Source organism: Lagopus muta, chromosome 21 (assembly GCF_023343835.1).
Source record: "Lagopus muta isolate bLagMut1 chromosome 21, bLagMut1 primary, whole genome shotgun sequence".
Taxonomy (NCBI): domain Eukaryota; kingdom Metazoa; phylum Chordata; class Aves; order Galliformes; family Phasianidae; genus Lagopus; species Lagopus muta.
Window position 1 is genome coordinate 4,936,454 of NC_064453.1, and position 25,147 is coordinate 4,961,600.

The following is a 25,147-nucleotide window of genomic DNA, read 5'->3' on the forward strand; positions in this document are numbered from 1 at the left end:
TTTCTTGAAATTCTCACAAAAAAGCTCGGATAAATCGGTGTCCGAGAGCACAGCTCAGCTCTGCCCATGTTTCCATTTCCCAAGGGGCAGGAGAAATTCAGATTTTTGGCCTCCAGCACGTGGGAAATCAAGGCAAATGCACCGGGCCCATGCAGTGCAAGCAAAGCCTGGCTGAGCAGACACACAATGTGTGCACTGCCAAAGGCCATCGGTACAAAACTGAGTGCCTGGCTGCGGTGCGAAGCTTCCCTCCTGCACACAGACCTGCCTCCCCAAACCCCATCAAAATCCCCTTTCCCCCACTTCTGCACACGACCATTCCCATGTCCTTACCACCCCAAATGCCACAAAAATCTCATTTCTGCAAGCAACCAACCACACAACTCCATTGCCATCCATTCTTTCTCCTCCCATGCCCACCCCAGCCCACCTTGTGCTGTTTCTCCCCTCTCACATCCACAGCCATCAGCCCCATGGCCAATGATTAACCACACACGTTCAACTCCAACCAGCTCCTCTGCAAGCCGTGCTATCAGCTAATTAAATCCCCATCAGGATTCATTTGGTGCCTACTGCATCCCCACTTGCATATGGGCAATGCTGGTCCAATCATCCCAACTGAAGGTCTTAGGTTGGAATCATAGAATGGTCTGGGTTGAAAAGGACCACAGTGATCATCCAGTTTCAACCCCCCTGTTACGTACAGGGTCACAGATGTACAGTGAGGTCTATGAGATTCTACAGGTCCTACCTAGGATGCAATAAATACATGAGGCCAAACCAGTGTGCTTGGCAAGCAACAAACCTTAAATCTTCAACATCTTTTTATGCTTATTAACTTCTTACCTTTTTTTTAGAGAACTTTTTGAACTCCTTGTTTTATTGCTAAAAAAGTGACTTTTCTACAGAGATGCACAGTTGGTGGGAGAGAAGGAACCCAAACCATGGCAAGGATGGTTCACCCAAGGGCATTTAATACCTACCCACCTACCTGCATCTATCCACCTCTACCCAATGGTACAACATGCAACCCAGCTATCTATCTCCATCTGTCCATCTAATGGTGTCTCTACACATGGACCAAAGTGCAACTCATAAACTGAAGGTTTTGGGGGATAAATCCTGTATCTCTTGCTATGCTCAAGCAAGTCATGCTGGGAGCTGCATGGATGCTGAGAGAAACCTTTCAGCAGGAAATAAACCAAACCCCCATGCTCTACGTCCAGCTTAAGCATCCCAATGAATGTTCCACGTCCCCATACGCCACTGGGAGCAGCTTACAACCCCACCAGGAGATGCTGCCCCAGACCCAACCGCACACCATCCATCTCTGCCTCCATCCAAACCAGCTCAGATTCAACCCAAGGTGCTGGAAGGATCCCACCCCCTTCTTCACAGCATCACAGGATCTTCTGTTTCACCTCCCTATGGCCAAACCCCAGTGCAAAAAGCTCCCACAACGCATTTTTCCTCTCTTTTTTAACCCTATTTTTTTTTTGCCCTCTTCCCTTTTCGCTTCACTGGCTGGGCTCATCCCCACCCCATAACGAAGCACCGCAATTAATGGGGATGGAAGGAGCTCCCTCCTCGCACTGCAGCACCCAGAGCAGCCAGAAATCAACGCCACTTAAACGTTTCCTAATTGACAAAAAACTGCCATTCGCACACTTAAATAATTGGCTGTTAATTATATTTTAGCTGATAGCATTCCACATCCACGACCCCGCCGCATTCTCCACCCTTTACGCTCTGAGCACCGATTAACGTGCTGACAGACAATGCAAATAATCACAGAGATCATTATTATTATTACTTTTTAAAACATTATTAATAATTTTCATTTAATTTTTGGAAGCATCCGTGGCGAACGCCTCTAACGCAGCGCTTGGGCACGGCTGCTTTTTAAACCCAAGCATCCATTTAAACGTTTCCTGGACTCGCTGATGAAAACCTAGACAATAATTAGCTGTTAATTCTACCTCAGCTGATAGCAACAAACTTCCAAGGTGCTGTCAGGCCTCCATACGTGCACACACACACATGGGTGCATCTCCCCCTGGGACGGTATCAGAATGGTATCAGAGAAAAGCAGGGATTTAAGGGCTTAGGGATGAGTCAAACTCGTACTTGAAGAGCACCCCATGATGGTTCTGGTTTGGTCTGATTTTGGGTACCTGGGGAAGGTTCACACCAAAGCAGCCCTGGTGTGGGAAACATCCATGTGTGTCGTTGTCCCCCCCCCCCCCCCCCCCTCCAGCAGGCAATAAAATGGGGGAAAACCACCAAATTTCCGGGCTATGTTCCTTTGGAGAGCCCCAAACACACTCTGACCTACAGAAGGACCCCAATGCCTGCGCAAACCCATCGTCCCCATCCCCATCTTGCCATTGGGACAGCTCCAAACCTCCCCCCATAGCAGCACTGCCTTCCTGCTGGGATAACCCTGAGGATGTGGCACTTTGCAGAGCCCATCCGTGACCACTGGGGCACCTCCAGTACTGGGATATAACCCAAACCCTACTAACAGCCACACAGCACAGGCAGGAGGGGAGGGCAGGAGGATGGAGGGGGTGGCACTGCTGTGATCCCCCCCCCTGGGGGTACAAGGGGAGGGGGGGGAAACCCACAGAGCATTGGGGAAGAGCAGAGAGTCGGCGAGGGTTTGGTTTTTGTTTCCTCCTGCAGGGAGCGAAAGGAAGCAGGCAGAAAACAAACAAGGGAAAACGCGGAGAGGGACGGGATAGAAAGCAGCGCGGAAGAACGGCCGAGAGAAAGAAGATTAAAAGCAATCACAGAAATAAGAAATAACAACAAACAGCCCTCAAAACCAAGCGGGGACGCCCGGCGGAACCCCTCCTCCCCCCCTCCCCCCCACTTCCCTGCCCCATCTCTGAGCTCTTACCCGTGGGATTCCAGCCAGCTCGTCCCACGTTCCCCTGCGTTCCCCCGCTCCCTGCTGCTGTCCCCTTCCTTGTCCCCACTCCCTGCTGCATGGCGGCCATGCAGGGCCCCGCTGGGCTCCAGCCTGATGTCACCCGCCGGAGGAGTGGCTTGTCCTGGCCGGGTAGGAATGCAAAGGAAGCAAAAAGGAACCCGAAAGGAGGCGGAAAGAAGCGCTGGGTGGGGAAACTGAGGCACGGGAAGGCACGGCGCCTGTCGTTTCATGCAATGGGAGGCACGTGTGGTTGATTTTCTGTTGTGCAGTGCTGTTTTATTCCATCAGTCTGGCTTGTGAGCTGCTTCGTGCTGAAGCTGAATGCTGGAGTATAGGAAGGGTCTGAAGCAACGCTTCTTGTGCTGCTGCTGGAAATGAAACAGGGAAATGAACCCTGGGACACCAGCACCTTCATTAAGGACATGCTCAGCAGGCATGGTGGGGGTGGGATGATGGTTGGAGAAGTCATTTCCAACCTGAATGATTCCATGATCCAAGGCTGGGCTGAAAAGCCCAACTTCCACCTGCTCCTGCAGCCCTGCACAACTGGGGTCACCATGAACTTGAGCCTCAGCACCGTCCATCCCCAAGGGCTGATCCTCCGGGACCACTGCAGGACAGCAGCTGATGAAATGCAGTTACAACAAGGGGGCATAGGCAGGGCTGGCAGGGGAAAACCCAGTGCTGGTTTCAGTTTCTTTTCCTGTTGGATTGCATTGCTTCAAGTAAAAGCATCAAGGAGAGGTTTCAAAACAAGAGTTGCTTGCTTTTCCTTTTGGTAACTCATCTTTTCTCTTGCAGGAACCCGGCTCTGCTTGCTGCCTGCAAGGATTTCATGCTCCTGAACCACAGAATCATGAATGTTGAAGAAGTCCTTTGAGATCACCAAATCCAACCCCAGCCCCCCGTGCCCACGTCCCTCAGTGCCACATCTCCACAGTGAACACCTCCAGGGATGGAGACCCCTCCACTCCCTGTGCCAACACATCACTGCTCTTCTGGAGAAGAAATTTCCCCAATCTGACGGCTTTGCAACCATTGCTCAGAGAACAACAAAAAAAATCCAAACCTTGCCTTCCATAGAATCATTCAGGTTGGAAAAGAGCACGAAGATCATCAAATCCAACCATCAACCCAACACCACCGTGCCACGAAACCACGTCATTCAGTGGAACATCTTTGTCACATCCCTACCCAGGACATAAACACTGGACCTTTCCCTCCTTAAAAACAAAAAAGACAACTGAAATCGTAAAATCCATGTAAAGAGACAAAAAGCAGCTTTTACCCCCAGCCCTCCCCACTGACATTCACTTGTAGAACTCCTCGTTACAGCACTGGTGACTGCAGAGCACAAACATCATGGTGTCACTGCACAACTTCAGCTCCATTTGTGCTGTTTCCTGAACTCATCACACTTCTTGTTGGTTTTTTTTCTTATTTTTTTTTCTATCACGAGAATTATGGCTGTTATCACAGAATGTTGTGCCTAACGACTTCTGGCTTCCTTCGGATGTTTTCATTCAGCTGCTAAAATGCTGTAATGACACTGAGATAATGGCCCGCAGAAATAAATGATACAGATCATAATAGAAGGGATTTGGTTAAAGCAAAAAAGAAAACAAACAGAAATTATCCATCCTAATTAGCATTCACAGACAGCAACTGGGGAAGGAAGGCAGGAAAGAAAGAAATCAAAGAGTTGTTAAGGTTGGAATAGACCTTTACGATCATCAGATCCAACTGTCAACTCATCACCACCATGCTCACTAACCATGTCAGAGAATCACAGAACCACGGAATCGTTAAGGTTGGAAAAGACTTCTAAGACCATCAAGTCCAACTGTCAACTCATCACCAACCACACCATTAAACCACGTCACAGAATCACAGAATCGTTGGAAAAGACTTCTAAGATCATCAAGTCCAACTGTCAACTCATCACCAACATGCCAATTAACCATGTCAGAGAATCACAGAACCACGGATTCGTTAAGGTTGGAAAAGACCTCTAAGATCATCAAGTCCAACTGTCAACTCATCACCAACCACGCCAACTACACCATGTCACCGAATCACAGTTAGAAAAGACCTTAGGAGATCATCAAGTCCAACTGTCAACCCATCATCACCATGCCCACTACCCATGTCACTGAATCACAGAACTACAGAATCGTTAAGATTGGAAAAGACCTCTAACACCATCAAGTGCAACCAGCAACCAGCACTTTCTCAGGCATGTTTTTTGGTAGGTCGTGTTGTGGGATCTACCAGAGCCCAAATCAGCAGCATGGCCATATGAGGATAGAAAGTGGCCATTGCAACAGCACGTCTTGCAGCCCCCGTGCTGGCAAATAGTTCATTGCAGCCTTCCAACAAACTGCACCTGCTGCAGGGACCGAGATGCTCTAAAACTGCTCTAAGCCCCCAGAATTAATATTTGCCTTTTAAAGATAACTGGTGGGGAAACAGCACGGCCAATATAGATTCAACATGACTCTGGGTTTTCCATTATTCATTGAATCTCACCCCACGCCGTGCTGCAGTGCATACATTACCATATATGATGACAAAGAAATTGCACGACTCCTGCAAAGAGGCGATAAAGCAGCCGCCTCGGCTGCCCAACCACCATGCTGACAGGCCATCTCTAATAAGCAACGTGTAATTAAGTCTCTACACACTGAGGCTGTGCTCTTGTGAATGTCTGCATGGGACCGGTTGCGTGCGTGGAAGTGGCAGAACAGAACAACACCTGCAGAGCTGAACCACTGCACACGTATGCAAAGATGGGCCCCCCTTCCAGAATGCACCAGGCTCATTTGCATCCTCCACTGCATCTGTGATTTTAATGGGGTTGAAGGTCGGCAGCTCAACTCCAAATACGGATGCTACTAACCAGATGTTGTTGCTTTTTTAAGGTGGTTTTTTTTTTTTTTTTTTTTTTTAAGTAATATATTTCATTTAGCCTCTAGAAAGTTTCAAATAAACAATTCTAGCGATCCCTCTTCATTAACCACGTCAGCACAGCTTGATGATCCTTGGGGCCCCTTCCTACCACACATGGGGTGGGAGTCCAGCACAAATACCCTTGACAACACCAACTCTGGCTGCAACCCCTTATCATCTTGGGGCCAGATGTTGCAGCTGGGTGCAGACCCAACACAAACAATGGGGTAGCCATGTTCCTCCCAGCAGGATACAGAATCATAGAATCGTTAAGGTTGGAAAAGATCACTAAGATCACCAGGTCACCAAGTCCAATCATCAGGTCACTCAGGATAACCATCAGGTCACCCAATCCAGCTACCAGGTCACCCAGTCCAACCATCAGGTCACCCAGCCCAACCATCAGGTCATCAAGCCCAACCACTAAGTGACCAAACCCAACCACCAGGTCACCCAGTCCAACCATTAGGTTGCCAAGCACAGCCATCAGGTCATCACACCCAACCACTAGGTGACCAAACCCAACCATCAGGTCACCCAGCCCAACCACCAATCACACAAAGCAACGTGCACAAGACTCAAAATGATGCCACAAGGCAATTTGGGGTTATCTGCAGAAATCGCAACAAAATAGACATGGTGGCTGGGGTTGCTCCTTCTTTGCCATATGGGGCTGCAAGGACCCATGTTCCCCATTCGTCTGCTGCACCCACCCACGGATGTTCATAAATCAATCCAGAGCCATCCATCAGCTGGAGAAAGACGTGAGATAATGAGCCAAAGTGATCAGCTGGTGAGGCACCATGTGGGCTCCTCTGGGGAGGGACCGCCGAGGTCGGAGCCTCCTCCACAAAGCCTATTAGCTGCATTTAATCCAAAATTTAAAACAGGCGAGCTGAATAATTAAAAGGAAGAGTTAATGGCTCATGCTAACAGCTTCTGAAAAGCTGCCGTTTGTTAAGCAGAGCACCCACAAGAGAGGCACAGCCCTAAATGCACCCTCACTACCACCTTGCACTGCTTCAAGGGGTGTTGCATGCTGCTGGAAGCACCTGAAAACACCAAAACAGCCCAGGAAGATGCAGAGGGGAAGCAGAAAGCATCTCCTCACTCAGCAACCTGCAAGGCAGAGATTTAACCTTCAAGGAAAAAGCTCACGCTCGTTTAGCAACAGCCCTTATCTACAGGCTGAGGGCAGAATAATTCCATCGAGAACAATATAAAACAGATAAAAATAACTGCAGTGCAGCACAGAGATGGAAAGCACGACACAGGCTGCTTCCTTGCTGCTAAAAAGCCAACGATCGACTCAATGGCACAGGATGGGCCAGCAGTGGGAAGTGCCACCCATTCTGATGTGTGCAGGGCTGGCACCTATTGAACAGCCTGGCTCCTGTCTGGGTGCTTCTGGTTTGATTTATTTCTTTGTGACTGCTCTTGAGGCATTAGCCAAAAAACTAAATGGTTAAGGGGCCCTCAGGCTGAGGCCACATCAGGCACAAACACAATGGGATCCAATGGGCATCTTCTGCCTGCTCCTTGAAGACCCCAGAACATCCATGCCAAGGAACGTCCCCCTCCAAAGGACCACAGTAAGAACACCAGAGGCATCTCTGGTCTTGCATTGGAGAAGGAATCTGGTACACGTGGAACAGTTTCACCTTCCCTTGCCCCTAAATAGAACACTTCCACTCCATGCATCAAATGATCACCCCGTGCTTTTCATACTCTGCTATAAAAGAAAAGCCACTATTTGGAAGCTCTACTTGGAATATCCAAGGGTTTAGAGTTCCATCACTCCACTACAACCTCATCCCCACCACTGGGTTACTTCCATCTTTCTCCAGACCAAACCCCTCCAGCAAGGCAACGGACACAGCCAACGGCAGCATCTTCAGTAGGCATCTACCAGGAGCCAAGGGACCTGGCAAGAGGGAATGCTTAGGGAAAGCCTTGTGGGACTGCATCACTCCCATCCAGCCCAGCAGAGCTGTGCACCAAGACAGAAAGAGCTGCTCACAGCTCCGAGCGTTGCGGTCAGCGCCTGCCTGGAATTAAGTGATGCACTAGATTGCAAAGTTAATAAAAGCGACAGGTTTTTATTAATCTCTGCTCTCTCTGCCAGGCAGCAGCTCCGACAAAGTTATCAGCGCTTCGCACCGGGTGTGGGGAAGCAGAACAATATGATACAATTAAAAGGGAGCTGCGGGAGCACGAGCAAAGCTTGCAGCATGAGCAGGGTGCAGGAGTGCTCAGCATGCAGGGGCTGAGCTCAGTTCTGCATCCCCAGAGGACGTGCTTTGTGCTGCAGCTGAAAAGCAGGTTGCTCAAGGAGGCTGTGGATGCCCCCCATCCCTGCAGGCATTCAAGGCCAGGCTGGATGTGGCTCTGGGCAGCCTGGGCTGCTGGTTGGTGACCTGCACACAGCAGGGGGTTGGAACCAGATGATCTTTGAGATCCTTTTCAATCCATGATTGCATCTAGGAGAAGAAGAGCATACAAGGAAGCACAGCTGAGATGGGGGGGGGGGGGTGGAATACAGCACTTTTTGTTTGCAAATTCCATGAGACAGAGCAGTGATGCTCGCTGGAGGAAAGTTTTCAACTCATTACTTTTAATGATTTATTTTTTTCCCCTGATGTTTCCTTGCAGACATCTTCATCTCATGCACCTTCTGGAGCTCTGCCCTGTGCTGGGCACCTCCCCAGCAATAATATTGTTCTATTGGAGAGATAAGGGCCAATCACAGCAAAAACAAGCAAGGCAACGTGGGGATTTGGAATGAAAAGCAACAAAGGAGCAAATGCAACGCAGCCAACTCGGTGCAAGCAGAAGCAGACCATCTTCTGTACACTGATGTCCACCCAGAAATGCAACAAGTAGGGGTTGCACAGGAGCAGCACACACTGAAATGCTAAAAAAGCCCTCTTACAAAAAGCTTATTTGTATTGTTTTGTGTGCATGAGATTCACCCTCGCACCACAGCCCCTGCAGGAATCCAAATATTTGATGCCATCTGAAAGCAAACAGAACCGTCCCGAGATGACAGCTGAGAGGGAAACAATCTGGGCTCTGCGGGGAAGTTTTAACCTCCAAAATCTGTCTTCAAATTCTGGGTGTGATGACTGCAGGCGAAGGAGGAGGAAAATACAGCACTCTGGTGCTGCTTCTGCCTTAGAATGGCAACGATGGGCCGGATTCTGAAACAGCGTTACTCCATTGGAGGTAATGCTATTCCAACTCAAAAGTGCAGAGATAGCTTCCCTAAATGAAGCTGTCTCCCCTCAGCTCACTTCATTACACAGTGCTCCAATAGGAATTTATATTTTCCCCCCAGTTTTGGTTTTTGGATGGCAAATATCCTGTTATAGCATCCCTTATCCCAAATATCCCCTTTTATGGCATCCCTTACCTGAAATATCCCTTTATAACATCCCTTGCCCCAATTATAGCATCCTTTACTACAAATATCATGCCATAGCACCCCTTATCCCAAATATCCTCTTTTATGGCATCCCTTACCCAAAAGATCCCATTATAGCATCCCTTACCTCAAATGTCCCCTGTTATAGCATCCCTTATCCCAAAAGTCTCTTTATAGCATTCCTTATCCAAAATATCCCCTTTTATGGTATTTCTTGCCCAAATATCCCATTATAGCATCCCTTATCCTAAATATCCCACTACCCTCAATCCCAAATCAGCAAAGAGGCTGAGAACACTGGAAATGTGGAAGAAACCTCAGAGAGCCCTTAAGCATCAGCAAAGCAGGCATCCAGGGCTAAGGGGTCAAAAAGAGACTTTCCCCCTCCTCTGCAGCCACAAATAGGGCAGGACTGGGGGCTCTCTGTTATTTGGGGTGAGAAGTCCTCAGGAATCATGGAATCATTTGAGTCGGAAGGGACCGTTAAAGGTCGTCCATCCAACTCATCTGCAGCAAACAGGAACAGCCACAGCTCCATCAGGTTGCTCAGAGCCTGGTCCAACCTGGTCAAAGAACCAAAGAAGCCGCTAATTTGGAAGGGACCCACCAGGACCACAGAGTCCAACCTTTGGCACCACTCTGAATCCAAACCCATTGCAAAATGCAAAGCTAACCATGCAAATGTGAACAAAAAGCCTTCATTTTAGATATCCAAAGGGCTTTCTCAGGGGCAAAAACAAAACATCCGCTGCCTGTTTAGAAGCAGCAATGGGAAAAGCACAAGAAAAACCCCATTTTGAGTCTCAGCATCTCCTGGTGATGCCCATTTTGAGTCCTGCTGGGTCTGGGTCCTGCAGGCTGCTCTCCTATTGCTGCTCTGTTTTCTGGAGGGGTTTCCAGTGCTGTTTCACTTCTGAATAATTCACAGTCCTCTCCTGCATAATTTATAGTCCGCAGAGGGTTTTATACACGGAGACATTTTAATTTAAACTATTTGAAATCAAAACCACATTTTAATTTAACACCCAGCACAAGAAGAAGGGGGGGGGGGACGACGACAAGGAGAAGAGCAAGCATGCTTAACAGAATTCAACTCTTTGCAACAGATGGTTGAGCACAGGAACACAGAATCATAAAGGTTGGAAAAGAACACTGAGATCACCAAGTCCAGCCATCAACCCATCCCCACCGTGCCCACATATCCGACCACCTCCCTTTCCCCCAGCTCTGCTATCCCGGAGCCCCATCCCACCCAATTCCAACTCGGTGACTCCCATCTCCATAGGGTTGATGTTTGTGGGTCAGTGGCCCCAAAACGATGCCCATGTAACCACAGAACCATTAAGCATGGAAAAGACCACTTAAGATCCAGTCCAACCATCTCCCCATCCTCACCATGCCCACTAAACCACGCATCCTTTGCTCCTCCATGGAGGAAACCATGCAAGGACAGCAAACACCGAGGTTCTAAGTTCAGCATCCACACACAAAGTGCACTGAGCAAAAAATGCAGCCTTTCAGCAACGCTTGCAACCCCGAGCCTTTCAGCCCAAACGTCTCCCAGAGAGGAATTTCCCTCGCGGTGAATAACGGTTTATGCATTCTTTGGCAACTGTGCTCCATTAGCAAACACAATCTGTGTTTCTTCCTCGCTCATTTGTTTGCCAAGTGCCTCTGAGAGGAGCAGCATCACCACTGCGAGATACCCTGCGGGCTCTGCAACCCAACAGGAGCTGTGAACAGAGCCGTGCTGCAGGTGAGTTCATTCTCAACCAAGCCAGCAAAGCCCAACCTAACGAACCCTGCATGCAAAGGAGAGCTCCATGCATGAGAATCTGGAGATGTGGGGGCTGGAGCCACCCCGACAGAGCTGTATTTCCACCCCACAGGCTGAGGGTGCTCTGAATGGGGTGGGAAGAAAGTGCCAAGGTTGGTTTTCTTGGCCATGGCTGCAGCCAAGTGGTACAAGAAAGGGAGATGCTGTAAGGGATTGAGTAAGTATTAGGGAAAAATCTGTGCCAAGGGTGGGGAAAGAAAAAGTCATTTTCCACACTGGTGTCCTGGGGCTGGTATGAGAGGATTTCCTTGTTTCTGTCCAGGCAAAGGGCTGGGGCTCACCTTGAGGCACATTCCCTGCAGGAACTGCAGAGCTTAGTGGGATTTTCACAAGCACCTAAGCTGGTTCAGTGCCTAAACCCCTTTGTATTTAGCTCCCCTCATAAATCCCAGCTCATTAGCATCATTAGCCACTTAACTACATCCCCATCCCATTGCTGGCCAATGCCAAACCGGGGCAGGGGATCTCAATCATGGGGGAGCCAACCCAGCAGGCATCGACCTGCATTCTGTCTCACACCCCCTCTGCATAACTGGAGGGGCAAACAGCAATCGAGGGCTGTTTGGGGTTTTTTTATTCATTTCCACCCTTCTCACCTTATCGCTGCAATGAAGGGGAGATGGCAATCTACAAAGCCTCTTTGAAACAAGCTCCGAGGGAAAGCCGTGCACTTCCTCCAGCTCTGTGCCAGCAGCTGCAGCTGGGAGGAATGCTTACAGCGAGGGGATGAGCAGGAGATGGAGCTGCACCTTGGCTATCTGTGGCCAAGGTCCACATCTTGGCCATTGCACTGCCCATCCTTCAGGTGCATCCACGTTCAATCCGCCTTCTCCCTTTTTGCAGGGATTTGCTGCAAGCAGCGCTGGGGAGATGTGATCCCACGTCAGGAGGGATGCACAAAGAACCCCAAACCCATCGGTAGGAGATTAATCAAGGGCAGCACCAACAGATCAATAGCCATCAGGGCTGCTCATCAGCGTGCATCGACCGCAGCCTCCGCCTTCCTCCAATGGAAGCCAGGCAGCGTTGAGCCCACGCCGTCCACACGTTGCAATGCTCCTTAGCACCATGGCAGCTCCTCCTGTGCCAGCAAGCAGGGCAAATATTCAACGGCATTTTTGGGGAAATAAGGTTTGCAGCTCCCATGCATTGGTTGTGTTGCTGGGTTTGCTTTGCGTGCTCAAAGCTGGAGGGCAGCGAGGCATGGAGCAAACGGGGACTGCACCTTTCTGCCATCTCTGTGCTGCAGGGAGGAAGGCAGCCCATAATTCAACCCGGTGTAGCTGAAATATTCCCCTGGGTGCAGCAGGAAACAACAACAACAAGCAGCAGAAAACCCAACCCCATGCGGTGAAAGCAGGGCTCTGTGCTCAGGGAGCATCGTAGGGCTGGGTAGCTGGATCCAATCTATCTGCACATGGTTGCCTTTTAAAACAAGCCATGTAATTCCATCAACCAAACCCACGGATGCGTTTTGTTTTCCCACACCTGCCCCATTGTTTCTGGTTCCCTTCTTTTTGCTGTACCTATTGATTTGGGCTGCTGTTGAAAGACCTGCGGCAGAAAGCTGATGTTGGCTGAGTTATTGCACAGTGGTAAAAGCATGCCTGGTAGCTGAAAACTATTTATTGGGCGGGGGAAAAAAAACAGAAGAAGATAAAAAAGCTGCTGTATCATAGGGAAGGAGGCTATGCTTTGCTTTCTCCAGTGCAGCACAGCAGAAGGAAATGTAACGTATGACATTTTCAATAATTCATTTCAACGAATCTCCGTCCTTCCTGCTTTCTAATGAAGGCTCCATGAGCAAAATCAATACAAGAAACATTGAGTTTAGCTCTTAGTTTGGCTTCCAGAAGGCAATGAAGCTCGCCGATGGAAAGCTTCCTGGTCCTACAAGGGATATTTGGAAAACTGCATTTGCAAGGATGAGCAAACCCTGAACAAGGGCAGCCAGGAGGGACTGTGTCCATTATGGATGGGCACACAGCCTTGTGGCTATTGGCTAGAAATGATGGCATCTGTGGCCAGCACAGGCTCTGGGATGAGAAGGGAGGCTCCTGCTTCAGCACCAAGACCCCAAATTTTCACGGGGATGGAACAAAACCACAGAGAACCCAGCAGACCCAAACACCTCTGCACAAACACGTTGCACTTTGCTCTGCCCAACGCCTTCTGCACAACTCCAAGCCGTACAACTTCAAGTTAACCTTTCACTTGGAGGATAATTAGCACTGCAACAATGCTAATCGCTCAATTTGACCACTGTACACCAGAGCCCCAACGGGGATGCCCCTGTGAAAAGGCTCTCAATAACCATGGCAGAATTAGAATCACAAAATCATTAAGGTTGGAAAAGACCACTGCATTGTAGAATGGCCTGGGTTGAAAAGGAGCACAATGCTCATCCAGTTCCAACCCCCTGCTGTGTGCAGGTCACCAACCAGCAGCCCAGGCTGCCCAGAGCCACATCCAGCCTGGCCTTGAATGCCTGCAGGGATGGGGCATCCACAAGCCCCCCTGCTCACGTCCATCAGCCCATCACCACCATGCCCACTAAAGAATATTTAACAATGTTATTGAGTGATGTAATTGCTTTAGATTGCAGAATCCTGCAGAAAGGAACTTCCTCTGTAGCACACGTGCTAAGTTCTGGACCTTGGCTGGGCTCTACACAACCCCAGTGAGCATTAATTGGGGGCATTCAGCAGAAGACACACAAACCCACCCTACAGTGCCAGCGGGGAAATGAAATGCTCCCAATTCACAAAGCCCCAGCATCCATCTATGAAAACTGGAACAGGTTTGCCCAAAGAAGTTGTGGATGCCCCATCCATGGAGGCATGGACATGGCTCTGGGCAGCCTGGTCTGCTGGTTGGCGACCATTCTATGATTCTATCAAAACTGCTGCTCAGAGCACAGTGGGATTTACCCCAAAGCAACCAGGACTGCTGGTGGGGGAAGGACCACCCCAGGCTCTCCTCCAGGCAACTGTCGTGCCTCCGGCTGCATGGCCCCAGGCGTGCTCCCTGCTGCCTATCACTCAGCTTCCCTTTTCTGTTTCACTCCTTTAAAGAGAATTAAACTGATGGATGATGCGAAGATCCGATGTCCCAGAAAACCGCACAAATAAATGCGATCAGAGCAACTGAAAGGAGAGGCAGGCTCATTTTGACACTAAGTGCTTCTGAGGCGAGCTGGATTTTGCTCCTTTCCCTAAGCTGCTGCAATGCAGTGCTGGTGTTGCCCACATACGAACCATCTGTACATCGCTCACCCCTCAGAAACAGTGCCTGTAGAGCAGCTGCACCACGAGGAACTTGCCCCTCATTCCCATCAAGGAGAGCTCCAGCACCAAATTAGCCCTAATCACAGTGCCAGGGCAGCAGGTCATTCACCCTGCCAACAAATTAGGCCAGTTGGGCATCTGCGGTTGCTCACTTGGCCACTAACCTGCTTTATAGCAATTAGGGATAATTAAAGCACGGCCCTATATTCATTACAACTCCAACCAGCTTGCTGACAAGGAATGCAGCACAGTGTGTCCCATAGACCTCAGTGGGAGGGCACAGGAGGGGAGAAACTGTCACACACATAAATCAAAGCACTCACATCCACCCCCATGGCAGGAGGGCAATGCAGCCCCAAGCACCGACCAGCCTGCTGGGCTGCAAGGCAAAGAGGATGCAGAAACAGCGATGGTTTTTATTTGTAGGGCTAGGAATCCGCAGTCTGACACAGGAAATGAACTTCAGAATCTAGGGAGGAATGGCAACAAGCAATAAAACCATCGCCCATCTCCTGACTGGGGAAGTGTTGGACCCTGATCTGTCTGTCTGTCCATAGCAGGCTGCTGTCAGGGCAGCATCATGCTGGTGAGCACCGCATGTCTGCACACAGTGCTGGGCAGCTCTGCTGCTCTGCCCAGACTTCACACTACGTACTAATTGCAAAAACACCATCAAATCTCACTGCCTGTCAGCAGGGACCTTTTGGGATGGCAGTGACCTGGCTCCACCCCATACCATCCTTGTGCTGTTACTGCCCTTTGGTAGCTCTGCTTCTGCTCAAACACCCCTTCTGCAACGATCCCGAGGCTCAAGAACAACTTAGCTGTAAGTATTCAGGTAGCTGGAAGTATTTAGGTAAAAGAGAGCTCTTGCAATAAAACCAGGACCGTGGATGTCCTTTGGTAAAGGTTATCAAAATATCAGGGTTTGGAGAACTGGGGCTGTTCCAGCATCTCTCCCTAATAACAAACACTGAAGCAATCCTTTTCAGGAGCACGAGATAAAGAATTTCTTCCTCCAGCAGCAATAAATCAAAGGGCACCATCCAGCTGATGGAAATTGATTTTCCTCCCTTCCTTTGCACTTAGAGGAAAGCGGCGACGTGGTGAGAGCAGATTCCTCAGGAATGATCTGTCCAGAAGCAGATGGGGAACATCCAGAATAGCAAGAATAAACACACAGCGTTTGCAAGACAAATAACAACAAAACAGCACTTGATCCCAAGCAGAGGTGGCTGGAAAACTGCTGCAGCATCATATGGATGGAGGAGAACCCAATGCATTCCTCAGCTGCTCCCTGCCAACTGTAAGGAAGACAAGACCCCAAAGCACAGCTTCCCCCCCCCCCCCCCCACCATCCCCTGCCTTAGCCTTTAATAACTCATTATCGCATTACAAAGCCAAGGCTCACAGGATTATGGTGTTTAGTAATATTATAATGGATTTGAGCCTTCCTGAAAGCTTTTGGTATTCCTGCTTTGCTCCGACCCGGCCCCAGAGCTGGGCTTTGCCATCCCATGCACTGAACAATGCACCCTGTGCTCCCTGTCTGCAAATGCACGTGCATTTAGGAAATGCAACAGCAGGAAATCATAGATACGTTGCTTATTCTATGCTCATTCTGTATGTGTGTAGTAGATCTCACGCAGACAGGAGGGAATTTCACACCAGGAGAGGTTCACCGGCCGCTTCCATTCAGCCAAAGAGATTCTCAAATCCTTTAGCAGCAAAATAAACAGCTTAGTGCAAACAAGAGGCTTAGCAGCACACCAGCACTGCTATCTCCTGGCAGGGGCTGAGCACTGCTCTGGTCTCTGAGCCCATCCCAGCAGAACCCCCTGCTCCCTTTGCACAGCCTGTAGGGCAAATGGCTTTGGCAAGGCAGAACGGAAGACAGCATGTTTTCCTCCACCTTTTGTCAATTACAGCAGCAACCGAGTCAGAGCTGAGAGCAAAAGCATCATTTTTATGCTAAATTGAGATCCATGCATGTATTTAAGTAGCAGATGCACATTTTTGCTATTCCTATTTGATTTCCAAACATTTCAGATCAATGCACACAGACGAGCAGAGCTCAGAAAGGAGAGAAATAAGCAGTGAGACACATTGCACCACTGCTCCTCTGTCTTTTCCCAAAGAACTGAGAGCCCCCCATGACCCAGCGTGGTACCACGGTTACATTTCATCTTCCAAAGCAATGAGGAGTGATTTCTGCCTCGTTAACACTCAAAGCCCTTCTGCCCCAGCTTCCCTTCCAGCTCTTCCCAATTCAACTCATCACCTCTCACGGATTTCACGTGACCTTAATGATGCACGAGCCCCAGCAGGGTCTGCTCTGCTCACAACAACACAGCCCTGCTGGGCAGACTCAGCACATTTGCTGGTTTGTTTGTTGTTGTTTTTTTCTTTTTCCCCCAAGAATTCTGCAGCATTACAGGAGCAGACAAATGACTATTCATGTTTCTGCTCAATAAAACATGAATTTGAAATTCCAGCAAGCAACGCTGCTTAGGAGAGAATGGATACTGCAGACTAAGCACGAGGAGATTGCACTGCACTGTAGATACCCCATCCCTGGAGGCATTCAAGGCCAGGTTGGATGGGCTGGCAATTCCCATGGCAGGGAATTGGAATGGATGATAACTGAGGTCCCCTCCAACCTAAAGCCATTCTATGATTTACCTGCCAACCTTCTTCCAGCCACACTACTGAATGAGAAATGCCCAGCTCCACCAATTCTTATGTTTTCCAAACAGGATTTCAGGTCCTAAAGGGCTGCTGAGGAATATCATGTTTAAAGAGCGATGTTAAAGACATCAGGGACAGTAAGGGACGTGCCAATGCACTGAGAACCAAACTCGTTTGCTGCGACTCTCTTTCTTTTGGGATAGAATTACACTGATTTAAAAAGCACATGAAAACTGGATTACCCCCTTTCTCTCGCCAAGCGATCGAATTAACTTCCTGCAACGCGCCTTGAATTCTCACATTTCACACTTGTGAGCTACTGCCAGGAAACTCAGGAAACTATTTCCTAGCTGGGAATGAAGCGATGCCCCGACAGCCAAGGACTGAGCCCTTGGCTTCCCTTCAACGTCAACACCCAACGAGCGTGTGGGAATAATGAACTTTGGAGATGTGCTGTAGGATAACAACATGTTGGTGTATACACCATGCCTGCAGGCACCCAAGGTCAGGGGATGGGGCTGTGAGCACTGATGGAGCTGTGGGTGTCCCTGCTCAGCGCGGGGTTGGACCTGATGGCCTGTAGGGGTTCCTTCCAACGCCACCCATTCTGTGATTCGATGATAACCAGCCTCTGTGATGAGACCCAGTGGCCTCAATTCCAGGGTTTGGGATAAGATGGGATGCCATCTCCTTGTATACGTGCTGCAAAGCCAATGGGAACTACTGGAGAGCTGCACTTGGTACTTGGTTAGACATTTCAGCTTCTACAAGGTTGCGAGCTGCCTGCAGACCCTGTCCTCTTGCCTGTGCCGTGCTTATACCCCATAATAGTCCCCCCCTCTGCTTTGAGTCTCCTGATGTAGGGAAAACTCCCAGTGAAAGCAGTGGGAACCTCTTAATTGCCTCTGCTGCAATCAATACAAACAACACTCAGTGATGCCAACTGCCACGAGAAGCCCTGACTTCTGAACAGCACAATTTTCACTTCTTGCTACCATTTCCACTGCAAAAAAAAAAAAAACCAAACCCAAACCAAAACAAAAAACTTCAAAGTAAGCAGGTTCCATAAGGGCAGAACCAGGAACCATTGGTCCCACCAAAACCCACAGACCCCCTGCCAACCCTCAGCCCCAACCCAAGGCCCCCCAAGTTCTCAGCCCTGCACGTTTCTAAAGGTCTTCCATTCAATAAATTACAGTGTTGCCATTGCTATTACACACTCTGTTACCCTCATCTGTCTCCCCTGTTATAATTACTGTGATCATTTGAACAGGTAATTTGGCAGAGGTGTCACTGCTTCCTTGTTTAATGCGCCTCCAGTGTGCCATCTCCAAAGCAGCCTGGGTGAGCCAGCACCCTCCATTATCTTATGGCCCTGTTGTGCATGGCCATACCATGAGGTTTGCCAGTGTTAACTGTGCAGCCCTCCTCAGACCCTCACACTCAACTCTCAACCCTACATGTGAGACAAGGAGGTGATCCAAGACAGCCAGCATGGCTTCACCAAGGACAGATGGTGTGTGACCAATCTGATGGTCTGCTATGACGGAGTGACAGCATCGGTGGACAAAGGGAAGGCAACTGATGTTGTCCTCCTTGACTCACACAAAGCCTCTGACATGGTCCCATGCTATATTCTTCCTTCTTAATAGAAGAGATGTGGATTTGAAGGCTGGACTAGTTGGTGGATAAGGAATTGACTGGATGGTCAGGCTGCAGCAGCGCATAAAAAGGGAGAAGGAAACGAACCAATGACCAAACCTTGTTGCAGCAGGGACATCAAGTCTGCTGGGACACGTGCAAAGAAATGCCAGAATCACAAGGACTGACATCATGGTCACCCCTACTAAGAGAGGGGTTTCTAACACTGCTCCATCACAAGAGAGTGAGGGATATGGCAAAGCAGTGCTGACCGCAGTACAGGGCAGTGCTGTCTTGTGAAATGCCAACTGCTCCAATTAAGTTGATGGCGTTGTGGTTTTTTTCATTTATATCATTTCTCCCCTTCCTCGGCTCCAGTCTAAGTAGTTTTCAAGCTATGGGGGAAAAAAAAGCCCAATGAATGGTGATCATTGGGTTAAACTGGGATTCTAAGTTCAATGCACTTGCTCACGATACTTTCCTACAGCGTCTCTTCAGGTTTCAAACGTATTCACTTTCTGCTTCCCATAAATCCCAGCTTTCTTTTTAATCTCCTTATGATATTGTGGGAGAGGACTCCAATTTCATAGAAGGCTTATTTAAGACAATAGCAGATAAACTCATTAAGCTCCCGTATAAAAGACTTCAGTGGAGCCGATGCCACGCGCCGAGAGGAGGCGGAGGGCTGCAGAATTGGCTTTCCATGCAGAGGAGGTTGCACAGCTCACTGAGCCCCATCTTGCCCGAAAAGCAGTTTTTAGACGGGCATGAAAAAAAGAAACAATAACAACAACAACAAAACCCAACACATCTACGATGAGAAAAATAGGTAGCTTGGAAATTCTCTCTTTATAAGCTTGGGGAAGGGGAAAAAGGGGAAGAGCTTGGACCTGGGATGGAAGAAAGGGTGTATTCCCAGAAATACCTCTAGGATGGCCACAGTGTGAGGGTGTGCAGGGAGCAGGAAGCCCCCAGGCCCACAGAACAGCTCCATGAAGCCAAAGAAACTCAACTTTGCAATTGCTTAAAACCCAACAGTGGTATAGGGGAAAGCCATCCGTGTTAATGCCAGCTCCAGGCATTACAACCATGGGAAATGGGAAAGCCATCAAGGTGTCCCAAACACACACCTCCGAAGCCCTCACACACATGGAACACCTGTGGGATGCAGGTTTCTCCACCTAAGAGGAGTTGAGGTTGAAAGCAAACAAAGCCATTTCCATGTCTTACAAGAGGCAGTGAGTTCCCCTCGCAGGAGAGAAACTGAAGCCATTCATGGCCAGCCGTGACTCTAAACACTCATGAAAGTGCTGCCATATGGCTTCAGATTTATTGCTTGTGTTTTCTAACTCGCACATCTGTTTTCTATAAGCAGCTGTCCAACTCAATGCATCTCCCCTTCCCTCATGAACCGCCCAGGGAGCTTTGCAAGGACGAATATCTGTGGCGTCAGTGTTTACCTGCTTAGTGGTCTCCACTCTGTCATCGGGAAGATGTAAAATCCTGTTCTAATATACCCCAAAGTGGGCACTTTTAGGTATGATGTCCTTGGAGAACCACACTGGGTGCCTCCAAAAGCAAGGTGCCATCGACCAAAATTCTTCCCGTTTCCCTGCACTCTACTCATCTTCCTTTAAGCAGAATGCTGAATAAAGGAATCTGGGAGGAAAGGGGAATTCCTCTAAGGAGAAAAGCAATAGGAAAATGGCACAGAGCCAGCAGGGTCACAAGGAACTAATGAGACAGAGCAGACACCAGAGCATCCGGACACAAGGAATGCGTGGCATGCAGAGGGCAAAGAGGACCAAAACAACTCCAGAAGAGTTTGGTTTTTGTGGAGGACCACCAGAGCAACAGAATCTGCTTACTGCTTTGAAACTCCCTTTAATGAAGATCCAATCATTTTTCTTTTTCCCCATTAAAAAACCGGCTTCGACCTCCCTTCCTACCACGACTGCTGAACACGACCCACTCTGCCTTTGTTCTTCAAGGAACCTATCAGCTTGCAATGAAGTGCTGGGACCAATGGAATAAAATACTAGAGAGAAAGAAAACAGACAGGATGCATTTTGCTTCTAGACACGCGCAATTACGAAGTAAAGCTCTCTTAAAACAAATTAACGTGCTCAACTGTCCACTGTGCCCTCCAGTAGTATTGCAAGGCAGGACATCACCAGCAGGCCCTTGGGGGAAGCGCTTTAGAAAGCATGGAGAAAGCAAAATGGGAAGGTTAGAGGGCAGAGAAAGTGATAAGGGAGTAAGTGGAGGCTGAAACGAAGACTGCAGAGGGTATTAAAGAAGAAATATTCCATCTACTGAAGAAAGGAAAGGCCAGTGAAAGGAGACAGTGACCACCATGAAACTGCCTGAGTGGGCTCCCAACCCAAGCACTGACACACGTGAGGTTCATTGTGTTCCCTACCTCAAAAGGGGATCATCTGAAATGGAGATGAGGAAGGGCTGGAGAAAAGGTGGGAATGGGAGGAGCAACAAGGCATGGAGGCATCACTCAGGGCAGCAGATGTCCCCATGGTTGGATGTCCCCATGGCAGGATGGCCTATTGTTAGGATGTCCCTATGGCAGGGTATCCCTGTGGTTAGGATGTCCCTATGGTTAGGATGTCCTTATGGCAGGGCATCCCTGTGGTTAGGATGTCCCTTCTCACTTCCCAGAACCATAGAATGGTTTGAGTTGGGAAGGACCCTTAGAAGTCATCTAGTCCATCTCTCCTACAATGAACAGAGACATCTGTATCTCATGCATAAGGCAAGGCTGATGACGACCCCAGAACATCTCAGCCCCCTCAGTTATCATAACTCCTGCCCAGGTCTCCAACACATCAAGCAGCGTGGGTTGCTATTTCAACCCAAAACTGCAGTAGAGTGACAAACGAAATCCAGAGCTCATGCTCCAACCCTGCCTGCTGCTCCCCAGCTGATGCAGCGCCACGTGTTTTGTGCTGACACGCACTGAGGACGGCTTAAAGGAAGGAAAAGAGAGAGCACGGATCTCAAATGCTTCTCTAAATCCACAGGACGGCTGCGATCGGTGCAGCCTTAACAGCACAGCCTACAGAGGACAGGCAAAACATTAAGCAGAATTAAACCTTAAAGGATGTTATAGCCCTTTGAGAAAAATGAGCCTGATTTCTTTTATCCTCCTGTTTTACAGCAACTTAGAAAGCACCCATCTTTAGAGCAGGCTCCGCAGTGCTCATTACATCAGCAGCAACTGCTCTTGTCTCAAACAAATATATAACCTAAACTGCAGCCATCACGCCTAGTATTGCCACCATACAGGCTCTATTTCAGAGCACTGTCCGCCACGATGCTCATAGAAGAAATTAAAGTCTGCTCCTGCAGCCCAAATTCAGATGTATAGGAAAAGCACTCACGTCAGACTAATGACCCTCCCTGCCCATCAGTGTGCTTCTGCTCCTTGAGGAGCTCTGTTTTCAGTGCTGCCTCACACGTCCTCCTCCCATTGTTGGAATAGCCAGCTGTTGGAGGAGCCAATTGCTGGGTAACTGTTGGAGGAGCACAATTGGAAGCTCTCCTTTCAGAATGGCTTCACCCCAGCAGCATCACAGAATCACAGAATGGTCTGGGATGGAAGGGACCTCAAGGATCAGGAATCTCCAACCCCCTGCCACATGCAGGGCCACCAACCTCCACATTTCATACCAGCCCAGGATGCCCAGGGCCCCATCCAACCTGGCCTTGAACACCTCCAGGGATGGGACAGCCTCTCTGGGCAGCATCTTCATGGAGACCAAGAGACACATGGACTCAGGGCCAGGATAGTCAGTTTTTTGCCTCCTCCGTTAGCCAAGATGTCCCTACTGTTGAGAGATGGCTGGGGAAGGATGCAGGATATCCTAACTAGTGCAGACAAAAGGATATATCAGCTGGTACAGACACTTTGCCATCTATAGATGGGCTGCAGAGAACAGCATAACGCAAGCAAAGGAAAATGATAAATCCAATGTGTTTACAAAATATATATCTAAAAGCATAAAAGCAGCCCCACCTGTGCTGCATCTAGCCATTTCTTCCTGCTCCATCCCATCTGGACCTGCCCACCAATAACAGTCTGGGTACCCAGACAGCTCCTGCTGTGCTCGCTCAAGCACTGCACCCACTCCTCCCTCTCGTGCCACCCCACCAGGTGCCTGCAGGAACATCTGCCCACAGGGTACGGCTGTCTGAGCACAGCCCAGGCTGAGCCCTCAATTATTGATGTTATTTGGGTGGTGACATCGGGCAGCTCGGCGCTCTGTAGAAACGCATGAGGGAGATGTGACAAGCGGTCGTATCTTTATGGGCTTCATCCACCTCCACATCTGCTCAAAACTTGAAATTAAAGGCAACTTTCTGAATCGGCCAAGAATTAACCCAGCTCTGCGCTCCTGCTTGGTGCTCATTTGCATGCTGTAAATATTCATATTGTTCCAGCTCCCAGCTTCGATGACCAAAGCGATCGCATTTCAAAGGCTCTATATTTAAAGCACACCACACTCGGGTGGCAGCACTGCTTTAAATTTTAAAGAGCTGTGATGCTCTCCATGCACTGCACTTGTGCTCCACAACGCAGGAGCAGCCCCTCTTATAACCCTCTGAGCCCAGTGGGCACAGTGAGCAGCCCCCAAATGCTGTCATGGAATCACAAAGTCAATATGGTTGGAGATCTCCAAGATCATCCAGTCCAACTATCAACTCATCACCATCGTGTGTTCTCAGCTGTGTCATAAAATCATGGAAGATCTCTGAGATCACCACGTTCAACCCCAACTCGCTGATCACATCCCTCAGTGCCACATCTCCACACTGAGCACCACCAAGGATGGTGACTCTGCCACCTCCCCGGGCAGCTGTACCAATGCATCACCACTCTTTCAGAGAAGAGATCGTTCCTAATATCCAACTTGAGTAGAATCATTAGGGTTGGAAAGACCTCTAAGAGCAGAGGGAGGCAGCACTCACTGCTGACCTGCCCAAATCACGACCCAGCTTCTCCATTCATAAATATTTTACCGATAAGAAATCGGCCTGCCAAATCTTAACAAGTGCTTTGATGAAAAATACAAAAAGCCTTTTCCATTAGTGCTTTTGATGTTCTTTGCATACAGAGTAATAAAAGCGGCAGATTGGTCTTCTTACCCTCCTCTGTCCTTCCTCACTTTCAGCTCTTATCTGGCAGAGCCCAGAGAAGATGTAAGAGCTGGGCAGGAGAAGCACATTCTCTGTTTCATGCACCTTGGGCATGGAGAATGTCACCAGGCTGCCCATGGAGGTGGTGGAGCCAGCATCCCTGGAGGTGTTCAGTGTGGACATGTGGCACTGAGGATCACTGGGCACGGTGGGATCGGGGTTGGACTTGGGGATCTTAGAGCTCTCTTGCAACCTGAACGATTCTATGATTCAACTCACACCCAAGCCTCCATTGTGATTCAGTGGGAGGGGACCAGGAGTGGCAAAGCCTTTCAAAGTCACCTTAGAGCAGACAAAACCCTAGCTTAGTTTTGCAAATATCTGCACCCATGGGCAGGGATTGGATCCCTGACACCTCAAGACAACACAGCAGCATCGAGCTCCCTACCCAGACCCAATGGCATCTCAATGGGGAATGATTTGCACAGCAGATTCACACTCACAGCTTGACCCAACGCCACGGTGCTGCATAAAGCTGCTCTGCAATGGAGATTTAACGCATTGCTTCTTGCTAGAGACACACTGCTGGGTATCACTGCATATAAAGGGATCTTAGTCCCAGTGGGAAAGTGTTAAAAAAGCAATTTCATCCTCAAATTGAGCCATTTGGGTGAGTGGACACCACTGGGAGGGGGTGAACGACCACCAGGTGCCCCTGGGAGGAGCAGCACCATCCTCACAGCTCCATGCTCAGCTCAGCACCACGGATCAAGCATCAAATCCCAGCGCTGGGGTTGCAACACTTTGCTGCCGAGCTCTGAATTGCAGCTTTTATCGTCTCCTCACACTCTGCCTGTAACATCCAAAGCAATTAGAGCCAAACTGATTTTCTTCCTATATTTACTCCTTAAAGCAGAGCTTTCTTGTGTGGGGCAGATTACAGATTTGGGGCTGCTTCACATTCACTTCCCATTAATGACTCAACCACTGCTGTCCCTCTTGCTCAGACGAAGCTCGCTGTGAGTTCAACTAACTCAACAAACATCAATTTAAAGCAGTTTAAAAGAAAACAGAGAAACTGGCATCTAGCAGAATTTTTGAAAGCAAGAATCCCAGCAACACCAAGAGTGTTTAAAGGCACTTCAAAGGGAGCACACTGTTATCAGCCCGAGCGGGATGCTAATGTTTGCATGGAGCTATTGCTGCTCATTATTCATCCTCCTTTTTGGCACTGG

General features: G+C 49.0%; 1 protein-coding gene across 4 annotated transcripts in view; it reads right to left on the reverse strand.

The window, feature by feature from the left end:
- The window catches only part of KAZN (kazrin, periplakin interacting protein), a 143,245-nt gene that overhangs the window by 8,737 nt on the left and 109,361 nt on the right, over positions 1-25,147 (reverse strand). The window contains exon 1 of one of the 4 annotated variants that reach the window (XM_048968091.1): positions 2,903-3,098. The exons of the other annotated variants lie outside the window; for them this stretch is intronic. Within the exon in view, the coding sequence (XP_048824048.1) occupies positions 2,903-3,002 (100 nt within the window). The 5' untranslated portion in view covers positions 3,003-3,098. Of the gene's footprint in view, positions 1-2,902; positions 3,099-25,147 lie in introns of those variants that run through there. 4 annotated transcript variants of the gene reach the window in all.